At 49.5% G+C, this 12,687-nt stretch overlaps 5 protein-coding genes across 5 annotated transcripts; 3 read left to right on the top strand and 2 right to left on the bottom strand.

Annotated features, from left to right (window-relative positions):
• Positions 1–3,757: 3,757 nt before the first annotated feature.
• Positions 3,758–4,527, top strand: TRIVIDRAFT_219667 (uncharacterized protein; the record flags this gene model as incomplete). Its single annotated transcript, XM_014102948.1, has 2 exons — positions 3,758–4,219; positions 4,282–4,527. The coding sequence occupies 2 exons, from the start codon at positions 3,758–3,760 to the stop codon at positions 4,525–4,527; spliced, it is 708 nt and encodes a 235-aa protein (XP_013958423.1).
• Positions 4,528–5,685: 1,158 nt separating this feature from the next.
• Positions 5,686–6,469, top strand: TRIVIDRAFT_29946 (uncharacterized protein; the record flags this gene model as incomplete). The annotated part of the gene is made up of 3 exons (XM_014102947.1): positions 5,686–5,838; positions 5,959–6,081; positions 6,152–6,469. 3 exons carry the CDS (start codon positions 5,686–5,688, stop codon positions 6,467–6,469), a joined length of 594 nt encoding a protein of 197 aa, XP_013958422.1.
• A 145-nt stretch (positions 6,470–6,614) lies between these two features.
• On the bottom strand, positions 6,615–8,733 carry TRIVIDRAFT_177836 (uncharacterized protein; the record flags this gene model as incomplete). The annotated part of the gene is made up of 2 exons (XM_014102946.1): positions 6,615–7,698; positions 7,759–8,733. The coding sequence occupies 2 exons, from the start codon at positions 8,457–8,459 to the stop codon at positions 6,882–6,884; spliced, it is 1,518 nt and encodes a 505-aa protein (XP_013958421.1).
• An 871-nt stretch (positions 8,734–9,604) lies between these two features.
• Positions 9,605–11,273, bottom strand: TRIVIDRAFT_110631 (uncharacterized protein; the record flags this gene model as incomplete). Its single annotated transcript, XM_014102945.1, has 2 exons — positions 9,605–10,334; positions 10,679–11,273. 2 exons carry the CDS (start codon positions 11,124–11,126, stop codon positions 10,156–10,158), a joined length of 627 nt encoding a protein of 208 aa, XP_013958420.1.
• Positions 11,274–11,469: 196 nt separating this feature from the next.
• Positions 11,470–12,116, top strand: TRIVIDRAFT_61011 (uncharacterized protein; the record flags this gene model as incomplete). The annotated part of the gene is made up of 2 exons (XM_014102944.1): positions 11,470–11,490; positions 11,682–12,116. 2 exons carry the CDS (start codon positions 11,470–11,472, stop codon positions 12,114–12,116), a joined length of 456 nt encoding a protein of 151 aa, XP_013958419.1.
• Between the last annotated feature and the right edge of the window lie 571 nt (positions 12,117–12,687).

Genomic DNA, 12,687 nt, shown 5'->3' with positions numbered 1-12,687 from the left:
ACGATCATCTCGCGGAACATATCATCCAAAACTTGGATGAAAAGCTTCACATAGGACTTCAATGGGTCGGATGATTCCGTCTTCTTGTGCAGCTCCCTGATATCATCCTGACAGAACCAAAGGCTGCGAAAGGGCTCCTCAAAGGTGGCGGCCTCGTTGACATCGAGATGAAGATTCTCCTTCTTCACAATTGGCGCCAGTGCGGCTACCAGAGTAAGATTCTGCACCTCAATCTTGTGGTATTTGAGAGGGATTCGTCCCGAGATGCAAGGCTTGCGATGGTCTCTGACCTTGTACACCTTGATGGCGACTCGGTCCTGGGCACGAGCCGCCGATTTGGACATTTGCTTGGGCGGATAATCCACCCATTCGTGAGGCGAGTACGTGTCGGAAGTGTTCTTGTCGTAGAGCGTTTTGATGATTGGGCTTGAGCCAAAGTTGGCGTCTTTGTCGTTGTTCGCAGCAGCGCCAGCCTTGGAGTCATCGCCCTCCAAGACGGCCGCGTCCTTGCCATTTGCGGCTTCTTTAGAGAAGGTTGCCTCTTTTACGGGAAAGATTTTGCAGCGCCATTTCCAGGCAAAGTCGGAAATGGCCTCGCGGTCAATGTCTTTGATGTCGCGAAGACGCATGGCGGCAAATGAGTGTTTGTAGTCTTGTAAATGAATGGCCTTGGATTCTCGCGTCTCGGCGACAAACACGAAAGACAGAGTCAGAATTTTTTCACTTGTTTATTTTGCAAACGCCTAAACATGCAGCTTATATACACCGTGCTACGTAGGACACAATGTTCCGATGGCTTATATGCATGTGTTTGGTTTCTGCCTTGAAAATGCCTTGTGGCTGCCTGCGAGGCGTCGTCCAACCAGAGCGCTGGATTTGCTCTGGCCGGTGACTCAACTGCCGCTCGGCACAAGGAGAAAAATTAATGCATGCATGCATTAATCAAATGTATATTCGCCTGCATTTTTTGCTATGATGCTACCAGGTACATGTAGTCAGCTGTAGCATCTGGGATAGGACTTGAGCGGTGGATCGCGCGAGATCTAGTCACTGCTCTACAAAACATCACATTGATCAGGGCCAAGTAGAGCCATCGAGCTAAGAAAGCTACGATCTATAGGCGAACGCCGGCAAAAATAAGAAGCGTCCACGTAACGCTCGCGTCCTACCTTTCAAGGTCAACAAAGTAAACAAAAGATTGGCGTCGCGGTAGTGTCTGATAGCACGAGTATATGTACCTGCTCTTCATTGTTTTGCGTTTAGTTTCGTCGACGCTATCAATGTGGCTGATTAAGATAGTTTAATAAAGAAAACTAGAGATATTAATTGAGACTGTGTATTAATACATTCATCTCGACCTCAAATTAGACAGTCAATATAATTATTGTTATAGATGGAAGTAGCCATTGCCTTACAATCCATATGTACCCACGAGAAGCTCATTTCTATTCTTCCTTAATCATCTACGCGGCATACTGTTACCTTTCATCAGCCAAGCGTCGCCTTCCTAGAGATCTTGTGAGCTGTAATACAACATACATCATTTTCAGCCGTTTCATAATCAGTTTACAGATCAAAGTATGTGTATCTACGGATCGGCAGATGGCGAGCGTAAATCCGAAAGCTACCCATCTCGGTCTAATACGCACTGTCCATGCAACATCTCGCTCCGATTCAAACCTCGAAAGTTCCAGCTCCTGTTGATACCAGATGGGCCCGATGAAGAATAATAACGTGTGTTGCCCAGAGAGAAGCAGAGTTCAAGAGGCTTGCTTGATTGCCTTTGAGAAGCGCCACTTCATCGGCATTTGTACTTGCTTTCTCATTGGCCAATATTCTCAATTTGGAAATACTCAACCAAGTGGATAGGTACCCAGTTCTATGTCTAGGTACCTAGATACCATACCTATTTACTTGCTCGATGCACTCATCTCATACTTATCCGCGTAGGCATCTCGTGTGAAGTGAGAATCGGATCTGCGCGACTTGTGCTGGACAACATGATCGATATTAATTGCTTGCCAATCTTGCACAGTCCTATTCTGTCACGAGAGTCGGAGGCCCATTCGGTATTTTGCGAGATCACACTTCCCCGGACCTGCCACTGTCAAACTTTGAACTGTGGAAAACCTAGAGTGAAATGGCATGGAAACGGGCTCTAAACTAGTCACCCGTCTCAACGGCAACGGGTTAGAAACGAACAGGATGATCGTTTCGAGCTGCAAAGGTAGCGTATATTTTAAAATCACATATACAATAGATCGATTGTCTGCCTAGGCCCGAGTGGTCACGCAGAAACTGGAATGGTCGTAAATGAGTCGCAAAAGGGCGAGGTAAATGCGCTCCTTTATGCTCAAATTAAAGCCGTTGTGGCGGGTAACCGTGCAGTGGAGCAACCATAAAATGACTACAATACACCACGAAATGCCCAGAGCAACAAATTTGGATCCTGAGCAATGGAAACAACTCTGAATAGAGAGACTTAATAAAGACTTTTTTAGTACAGAGTTTTGGTGCGCAATCTCATAAGGCCGAGATCGCGGGTGAATATGCAGGTAGCTCCACCATATATCTCCCGGGTTGTGGGAGGCAAGGGGGCAGGGAACTACGTCCGCAAATGTATATCAATACAATAAGAGTACTACAGATACTGTGCTTGCAATGTAAGCGCAATTCTTTATCTATTAGGCAAAATATTTTTTCCGCGCTAATCAAGGTTTCTTCTCTTCGTCGCCGCCGGACTATTAGCAGCAGGAAAACTTTGAGCTTCTATATTGTCAAGTCACGCGCTTCTATACGCAACGAACTCATATAACAATGATAAAGATGGTGAATTGTAATGGATCTTGGATGAATGATATCAAATGACCCTTGAGAACAAAATTCAAGGCTAGAGGAAGACACGTATTTCCAGAATCCTCTCATCTGCTTTCTCAAGGGACACCCTTCTACCATATTCCATCTTTGGCGGAAGGTGGATGTAAATTACGAGTCCCAAATACGAATAGAACCCAAGTATTCAAATATGCATTCGGCACTGACTTTGTGGCTATGAGTTAAGAGATAGAATGTGACGCTATCACTCAGTCGTTATCTCGCCGCACATCTTCTGCCACCGAGGGAGTTTTATTTATGGTTCACAATAAACAGTTATTGAACGGCGGGAAACCTTCTAGTAAACCTTTGTATTACACTGCCATCAGGAGGGCAATGTAGGCCACCTACCCTTTTTTGTATCTTTAGTAGGTTACCGAAGCTGTAATATCTCTCTGCATCCGTATCAGCGTCACCGAGGAAATCGCCATAGTGAGGGACGCTGCTTTGGAAGAAGGCTTTTAAAAGCTGGATACCATTGTTTCTGTGCCGATTCTGCGTTTCATATTTAACATATCTACCAGGTATCGTGTCGGTATCACCTTCTTGACTTTGGGATAAAAAATGGCGCCGAGGTATAGTCAAAAGTCGGACCGTTTAACGTTTCTATGTAGACTGAGTTTCATCGTGATCAAAGAAAAAGACTGAATTATGGTTTTCTCCTTTCAACCTTAACACGCGGCTATGTTTATGGGCTGCTATATATGGCAGGCCTTGCCTATGTTTATCCCCTTCTCTCCTTCTCTCCCTCCATCACAACACTCGCACATCCCACACACAACGCTCACAAACTCTGCCACTATCTATCAAAGAGAACCACTACTTCGATCATACCCCATTACCACTCCAGATATTCCTCTCCGTTGTCTCATCTTTGCCAACAATGGATAATTTTATTCCTTACCAGCAAAACGACTGGTTTGAGAACTATCCTGGCCAGACAAACATACCAACAGAGACCAATGAGTTGCCGGATTGGGAGTCAATGTTTTATGCTCCAGAGTTCCCGGATCCGCAGTCAACGTTGTCTGCTCCAGAGTACCAGCAACTACAAATGGAGTTCTTGGCCACCATTCCTCCTCTTAGCCCCCAGCAAACAGGAACCAATGCCCCTCAACCGATGGGGCAAGATATCGTGGCTCCTAATACATTCCAACAAGGGGATGTCTTTCACACTGTTCCCATGGGACAAATAGCCACTTCCACCAATGTGGCACTCCCTGTTCCGGCTCAAACAGGTACCAACTGGCGAATCGAACCATCGCCGCCCCTGACACCGCCTCGTCGTGTGGTTAGAAATCCCCGAGGCTACAGGCGGTCAGTGAAGTCTTGTGAGCGGTGCACGGTTCGTAAATAGTCCGAGATACCCCCAGCTTGATAGACATTGGATCACTAACTTTTTCATAGATTCACAAGCTCAAGTGTGATGATAACCTTAATGGTTGTCAACGCTGCGCAACTGTAGGAGAAGAGTGCTGGGAAAAAGATCCACACATCAGGGGGAGAATGCTTCGAGCGGAGGCAAACAGTTTGGTGGATCGAAATACGGCGCTCCTGACTTGGTGCAAACTCCTAGAAGATAGGTGTAAGGCTCTTGGGGTGGGCCTCCCAGGAATACCAGCAGAGCTTGCAGAGTTGGTGAACAGGCGATGAGCGCATCTATCTTGGTTGATAGTCATTTTGGTTTTGGATTGGTCCAATCAGCGCCTCGGCAGTATAAGCGTCTGTGCTTGAGACACGACACCCGCAGATTTTGTCTCTGGTTTATTTGGTATTTTGGATTCTTTTTCTTTTCTTTCATTATATTCATCTCATAGCGGTGGTGCTTATACCCGGAGTTTGGGTGATTTTGGATCATAATTTTTGATGAGGATGCATGGATCTTCACCTCATTATTAGATAGGTAATTCAGCTATTATTATTCAAAAAGTATCTATTATTTCAATCACCAAGGTTCGGTATTTCAGGTCCCAAATTATCTACTGATTACATTAAATATTTGTAGCTGTTTACACATCTCATTCTGGATTAGGCTTTCAGAGGGGCAAGCAAAGCTGACGCGTCGATGGAACGCGATCACTTGGATTGATCGTGGCCACCTAAATTGACTAAAAAAGGGGACTTTAATTCTGCCCTTTGGGAAGCACTAACAGCAGGCTTTTCCCCACGGAGTTCTTGATACGTAGGAACATTGCGATAGTGACCTTGATGGTGTAGCAACACCAGAAAAGCAACGCCAACGGTGTTACATTACGGGTGGTGTGAGCGGCCAAAAAAGTAAAGAAAGAAAGAAAGAAGAGAGAAAAAGAAAAAGAGAGAAAAGAAAGATTCATTGAAAGGCAGTATTGAATATGTAGTTTGTAAATACAGATTTGCCGATTAATGAAGCAAATCTAGAAGCTCCTCGCTCAGGTTACAACTTTGCAAGACTTTCGTCGTAGCTCTGCTTGTTGAGAGCCCCTAAGGGGTAGCTACCTTCTAAATACTAGCACGATACTTATTCTACTAACCTGACGTACTTAAAAGTAGCTACTAGGTATTTTATGGGTTCTTGGAAAATTAAGTACAGCTGGACATTCCTCTTCGTCTTGCTGCGATGATCTTTGTAGTATCAATCTTTGGAATTGATGTTGTCTCCAACAGCTGGCCGCAGCTGGCAGAGCGAAATACAGTGCTAATATCCATTCAAAAGATTATACGCACGGAGAGCGATAAGATTGGAACTTTATCCCACCACGGCGCAGCAGCTTCGACATCATTGCCCACATAATCCTATAGATTCCCTTACCTACTACGTCCCATTTTCTCACCATGGCCGTCGAAACCGTAGAGCTCGAGCATGTGCCGTCGTCGTACCGAATCTACCTCGCCCTCTTCCGCAATGTGAAAAACGCCGCCTTCTTGCATCAGCAGCTCCTCGCGCGCAACGCCGGGTTCGAATATGCCTTTATCGATGCTTCGACGGTATGCTGAAATCGACCGCTGCACGGCTTGCTGCATTTATCTCGCCGAGATTAGCGAAGAGCCTGATATGATCGGATGAGGCGATGGTTTGACCCGTTGCTGACCGTTGTGTGCTCGCAGATCGTCTCGCGCATCCATCTTCTTTCGGCCGTCTTCAAGGCAGTGAACAGCTCAGTGAACGGGGCGCTACGAACGCCAAACGTCCATTCAGAAACAGTCGTATCGCTAAGTTCCTCAAGTAATGTGAGTGTGAAGTCTCTCACTCAAAAGCTGCGCCAACTATGCTTCCAGAGAATTGATCATGGGCATCCAGATTGCCGACGCATATCGACGCTTCGGCGTTTCGCCGTCCACCACCGATCTATTCGTCGTCAAGATTGCGTTTCCGAGCGACAGCAACCCCGTACCTCCATCCGCCGACGCTATTTCGCAGCATCTCACAGACAACGTCGAGGGAGATGCCGTACCCGCTACCGACGACACTATCGAGACGATTACAGACGTTCGCACTGTTCGCAAGAGCTATAAGCTCAACGGTCTGGCGTGGTTGGACAATATCAAGGACGAATTGGTGAAGCGCAAAGAAATTGAAAGGCTTGTTCTTGGGGGCATGGCACTACGGGGCGTATGAGGCAAGAAGGGTTCACTACTCGGCGTGGCTAGGAGTCGATATAATTCGGCTACAAATGTGCATGTAATCATGCTCAAGAAGAAGAAAGAGAACAGAGAAGAAAAAGAAGCGCATCAAAGGCACATAATGCGTCAGAATTTAGTTTGGGTGAACCAGTAAGTCAAATACTCTGTAAATTTCCCGTCATCTCCCGCCAGTTATTCACATCCAATGCTAGATACTCTAAGAACCGTTTCTATCATCAATTTCTCAAAACTAAACTTGCAAAACTCCAAACCGTGCAGTGTCGCAGGTATCCGAAAGACAGGCCTTGGCCAGCTATTTAAGCACATTCATAGGTGTAAACCAACGCAGTTTCTCCCCTGCTCTCTTCCTCTGACCTCATCATCTCATCATCTCTTTACTTGTTTGTTCAGGCCATGCCAACAACGGTCTTGCACCGCCTGACCAGCTCTGCCCACATAGCATCTCTTCCGTTTCTCGTTCGCTGAACGGCATCCTTGTTCTCCTGAGCGCGGCGTAAGAGATACTTCATGCACTCTCCAGTAGTGCCCCAGACAAGGTACTTGTAAACTGGTAGTGGGCGGGCGTTGGCATTGTCCTTTTGGGCCGACTGGCTGGCCTCGACAAGCTCGCAGCTCACCTCGTCTGCCATGCCCTGGAGTTGGGCGAATGCGATGTCCGACTTGGCGCCGCCAGCGTCGCAAATGGCTCTGGCGCGGCGTACGGATTCGACGTTGTGAGTTGCCAGCACGATGTGAGCATTGGGGAATTCGCCCTGGCCCTGAACAGCAGCGGACCATTGCCTAGTCAAGACACTGGCTGCAATGCTGTTGTAGCACGCATCTGTACCCTCCTTGGTATCGTGGAAGCACTCTCGCGGATCTGAGCCCAGGTAGGCACCGCGCACCAGCTTAATGCCGAGGGTGAAGCCCTCTCTCTGGGCGTCGGCCAGGTGCCGTGATACCACCGCAGGACAGTTCTTCTTGTATGCCTGGTACGTACCATAGATGGTGGCGGTGTCCGGAGAGTCGTTGTACTTGCGAGCGAATTGCATGGTCCAGTCGTCGATGCCGTCTTGCAGCATGTCCTGTTCGGCATCGAAGAGGAGGCGCACGCCGCGATCACGAGCGAGCTGGCAGATGGCGTCAATCGATTCACTCAGATGTTGAGAGGGTGGAAGGCCGTTCTTGAGCTGATTGAGGGCTAGGCTACCGGCACCAGTGAATCTAGACGATGATTAGCGATGATTCTTCATTAAGGAAGGGCTCAAAGGGACCAAAACGTACTTGAGTGCAACAAAATCACCAGGATCAGCCAATCGAACAGTCTCCAAGGTGCCGTCTCTCCAGGGGTTGATCTCCTTCTCGATGTCGCGTGCCGTTTCCTTGCCCAGATTGGCCATGGTCATGTCCTTGGCATCTGACTTGTCCAAGACAACCTCCTTGGCGTAACCCAGAATGACGCCGGTGAAGCCAATGTTCTTCAACCGGCCAACTGTTTGCCGCACCTCGGCCGCATTCTCACCGGCGCAGAACTGGGCGTAAAAGGACTTTTTCAAGAAGAACCGCAAAAGGGGATTCCTGTCGGGGTTGAGAATGGGGGACTTGGCATGAGCCAGCGCCACCATGATGCGCAGTGAGGGCGGCAGCAGGATGGGGGAAGAAGAGACCACTGTCGTTGCCAGCGAGCGGAGGATCATGCTGAGCGGCAGGACTGAGAGAGGCGCACGGTTTGCGTCCATGTTTTGCGGTGGCACAGGCGGCATGGAACCGGGCAGGTCTGCCACTGTCGAGGTTCGCCGCTCGGAGGAGTGTATGCTGCGGCGCTGGTGCCGTGAATTTAGGCTGACGGAGCTTTGTGTGGCGAGAAGTCGTGATGAAGAGCATGATGCTGATGAGGTTCGGAGATGAGAGAGATAGAGAGGCGAGGAAAGGGGAGTCCGGTGGCCGGGCAGGCGCATTGCCTGTCGACCTGGGACGGAAAGCATCTTTGGCTGAGCACGCAGAAACAGACGGGTAGTGCTATAGGTGAATAATGAACTACAATGGATGGATGCTTCTGATGGTTGTATAAAGATCTTGGTCAGATCAGACGAGATTTGTGTAAGACGAGGCTTGCTTGCTTTGGTAGCGCGACACAAACAGACAAAAGTGGCGTCCACTGCCTATCTACCCGTGTGGCTTGTAAAAGCGATTGAAGCCGAATATTAGATAACGGGGATGATACGTAAGTTGGATGATGATGATGGGGAAGTTATCTTGCAAAAGATCTGCAGAGAGGAAAGGGTGTGAATGTGAACAGATGGCAGAGAGGGTTGACACCAGGGGGAAGAGAATGAATTTATTAATCTTCCATCAGGACAGGCACAATGGAAAGGACGCTATCTATGAGCCCGGACATGGAGCCACCCGGCAGCTACGGAGGGCCGAAGAGAGGCGAGATCTAATTGTTCAGGGACACGGAACTTGATACGATGGGATGCGATTACACCTCCGTTGCCGGTGCTGCCACCATATCGTCGCAGGCTCGGGAAGTACTGCGTCTAACAAAAAGCATGGAAATGTACATAGTACGTGACCTCAAGACATCAATGCAAGTACGGGCCCAGAGAACCGGGGGGTGGGAAGAGAGGCTTTTGCTTCTCCGCAAAACTCCGTATCAGGCCGCTGCAGAGGGGAGCTGGAATGCGCCAGCCATTGAACGAGTGCTGGTAATCTGGCGATGCTGGCTGGCAGTAGGCGAGATTCATTGATAAGCTGCGAGTTTGGTTGGAGGGAGAGGGGCGATATGGCATCACGTGGCGCCCCTCATGGGGGATTTTTGACGATGGAGCAGCCGAGAGTAGCCGCAGACTAGGATTTGGAGCTACGCAAGCTGCGCTACTGTATGTACTCCGTAGATTACGATGACACTAGGAAAATTGACTGAGTTTGGATTCAACGGCCCTGGTCCCGTCGTGGGCAAGTAAATTGCATGTGGCTCGAGCAATGCTGGTGTTGTGGCCCCCCACGCCGCTTCCCCCGGCTTGCTTCGTCTGTACGTTACGATAATATGCTGTGCTGCGCTCGAGCTGAGGGCGGGCTCCGATACGGCCTCTTGTCATGTGCATCATGAGGACATGCACGGCATTGTCAGGTGAACTCGCGTTGGATTTTGATTATGCATGAATCGAGGGGGAGCGTCCAATCGCCAATTCTTGCCCTCTTTCCCCTCTCTCTGGAATGATATCATGATCATAATATGATGCGAGAGTAGCGCGTTGCACTAGTGTTTGTATATACAACAAGTTGAGCCTTCTCTTTTCCTCTTGGCTTCTTCTTCTTCTTCTTCTTGTTCCAATCTGGTCTGGTTTCATCCATCCTGTAGCTAGCAGTATATGTAGCCATATGATGTCGGAATAAGTGAGGCCCGACTCAAGTGTCGTGAGGTTGAGCTTACATGTTACCGTGGGGGGTTCTTGGCTCGTCCGTCTAGAGGACGCGGCCGTCGACTTTGGTCGTCTCTTGTTTGCTCATCTCCCACCCCCTTCCCTTCTTTACTTCTTTCAGGGCTTTAGTAATGCATCTATCCCAAGCAATGCTCCGTGCTCCGTTGGCTGATACCGCCAAGAGGAAATGAGACCATCTCCACTGCCTTGTGCTGAGATGCAAACGAAAGCGGCTGCTGACGGCGCAGGTTTGCCTCTAGACGTCGTCGCCTTCGCGTGACCGAGCGCCAGAGCCAAACCGACGTCGGATCATCTCCACATACCCAATCGGTCTGCCACGGGCTAAGCCCACCAGATCCTGGACGCCTCCGTAGGCCAGGCCAAAGACCAGCCCGTACTTTGCAGTGCGCGCGGCGGTGGAAAGCGAGAATCGATCTATAAGCCCAGTGCCGGCCGAAGATCGGCTTTCTGTTAGCTAATGGTTCCCACCGTCTTAATGTTTTTTTTTGCCCTTTTGGGGAGTCTCGCCATCTTGATCCGACACTTGCCAGTAGGGGCGTGGGGAAGCAGAGAGACATGACAAGCACAAGCTCAAAGCCGGTGAAAGCCAGACCTGGCTAGCCTGATTCCCTTCACCTGTTTTGGACAAACGGCAGACGATGAAGAATTTGCGAAAGCCAAAGAAGAGCCAGTGAAAGAAGAGAAAATAGAAAAAATGAAATAATAATAAAATAATAATAATAGTCGAGACAATGAAATGAAAATGAAAATCAACTCACGCCAGAGCGAAAATGCGCCTGCGACGGTAAGCGTCGCCACCACAGTCGAAAACATGTCGCTGCTCCCCCGATAGCGGTCGACGGTGCTCTCCAAGGACAAGGCCATCAGACTCCAGAAGCCCGTCTTGAAGCCCATGCGGAAGCCTTCGCGGATGCCCCCCTGCATGGCGTGGTAGTTCTTGGACTTGTGATACAGATACCAGCCCGCCGTTGTGTCGGGCATCTTGTGCGCGTGCTCAGCCCGGAAGCGCAGCTGCGCCATCTGGCCACCTTGAACAGCTCCGAGAGAGGCTCCGACCAGGCTGGAGGCTACGGAGCCGAGCAGCAGCCTCGTGGGAGTCATGATGGCCAGCCGGGGATGCGAGTCGGCCGGGAAGACGGGATGGTTGACGGGGTCCGACCGAGGCGCGCTGAGGAAAAGCCCATCGCTGCTTGAGGTTCTCGCCATGATGAAGAGTCAAGAGTCTGTATCTTGGGAGGCGTATTCGTAGCTTGCAAGCACAAGCCCGCTCCCCAGGCGCAAAAGGGATCTCTGGAGGAATTGGAGTTATCCGCTCAATAGATTTGCTGGATCTGATGTGCTACAGGGGTTGCATCCTGTCGTTGAATCGCAGCTGTGGTGAACATGAAGCTATACTCAAGTCCCTTATCCGTAGCCTCTGCCACTCCGTATCGCATGTTTTTCCGGATGCTGGTGGCCAGCTAAATCACTTAACGCGAGCTCACGTGGTCTCGCGCTCACTAAAATCGCGGGGCAGCGCTGCACTTTGCACGTCTCCAGTCTCATCCACATGCTGCCTGGCCTTGCCTTAGTAAGTACATACACAACACTTTAATCGACTGAGAAGAGAAGAGAGTCCTGACTCCAACGGCTCAAAAAGGAGATTTTACAGAGGTGTCAATCAATTCTATAGGTAAACAGAAGGGCGAAAAGCCAAAATCGCACCAAGATGGTGAATCAACCTCCTCGCGGGCATCTGTGACGAAATACTAAGTGCAGCAGCCAACCGATGTCGACGATGCACACATATCCGTGCGCTTCAAGTACGGCATCCACACCATCTTCCTCTTCATCGACGCACTAGCTCCCTTCTCATCCGTCACGCAAGATCTGCTCGAGGTTCTCAAGGATAGGTACCCTGACGGCCTCACCAAGTCAAGCGCAACACCAGATGAGAGGACGCCTGTGCCGGATGCGGCAAATCTCACCTATGGCGTTCTCCGTGTACCTACCGATCCCTCTAAGGGATGGAAGCCCCTGAAACTTGGAGAGGACGCTACAAACACTCCTAGCAAGTGTGGCATCAAGGATAATAGCATCGTTGCCTTTGCGTTTGCACCCGATGATGAGGACGATATGGACGCCGAAGAGGGAGATGCTGTGTTTGAAGTCGAGTGGCCGCAGGAGGACGAAGAGCTCTACGAGCAAAGGCCTTGAGAGGATGGTTGGATTACCTGTATCGAAGAACTGTATTACACGGAATGCTCGAGATATCTCTCGAATCATCGCGCTCAACCTCCAATAGCACTGTGTGCCTTTGAGCTTGAGCTACATCAGCCACCTCGTCGTTACGAAAGAGCTCTTACTTAAAGTTGGGAATACGCGCGGGGGCCTCTCGCAAGCTTTTCATGGCGCTTGGAGTGGAGGAGGAAATGACAATACCTACTACTTAGGGACTATTTGAGTTCATAACAAGACGTTGACCGTTTGTTTTCATGATTCGGCGGGTGCGCCTGGCCGCCGTTGCCGTGGGAGATGCGCCCCCTCTTCGGTCAAATGAGTTGGCTTTACATGTTTGTTTACTGCTAGACTTTGAATGATACGGCGAATTGACTCAACAGTGGAAACAAGAAAAGCTAAAGCAGAACGACATTATATTCAGCCGCGGAATCATAATCGGCATCTACGGTAAAAGGGGCCTCCGCCACAAACCTACATGGCTGAGACAGGAGGAACGAAACAAATTAAAAAAACGTTAGCCAGTCCCGGTATATCCACCCCATCATTT

The sequence above is a fragment of the Trichoderma virens genome, assembly GCF_000170995.1.
Source record: "Trichoderma virens Gv29-8 chromosome Unknown TRIVIscaffold_4, whole genome shotgun sequence".
NCBI lineage: Eukaryota > Fungi > Ascomycota > Sordariomycetes > Hypocreales > Hypocreaceae > Trichoderma > Trichoderma virens.
Note: the sequence above shows the minus strand (reverse complement) of the source record. Positions and strands in the feature narration are given on the sequence as shown.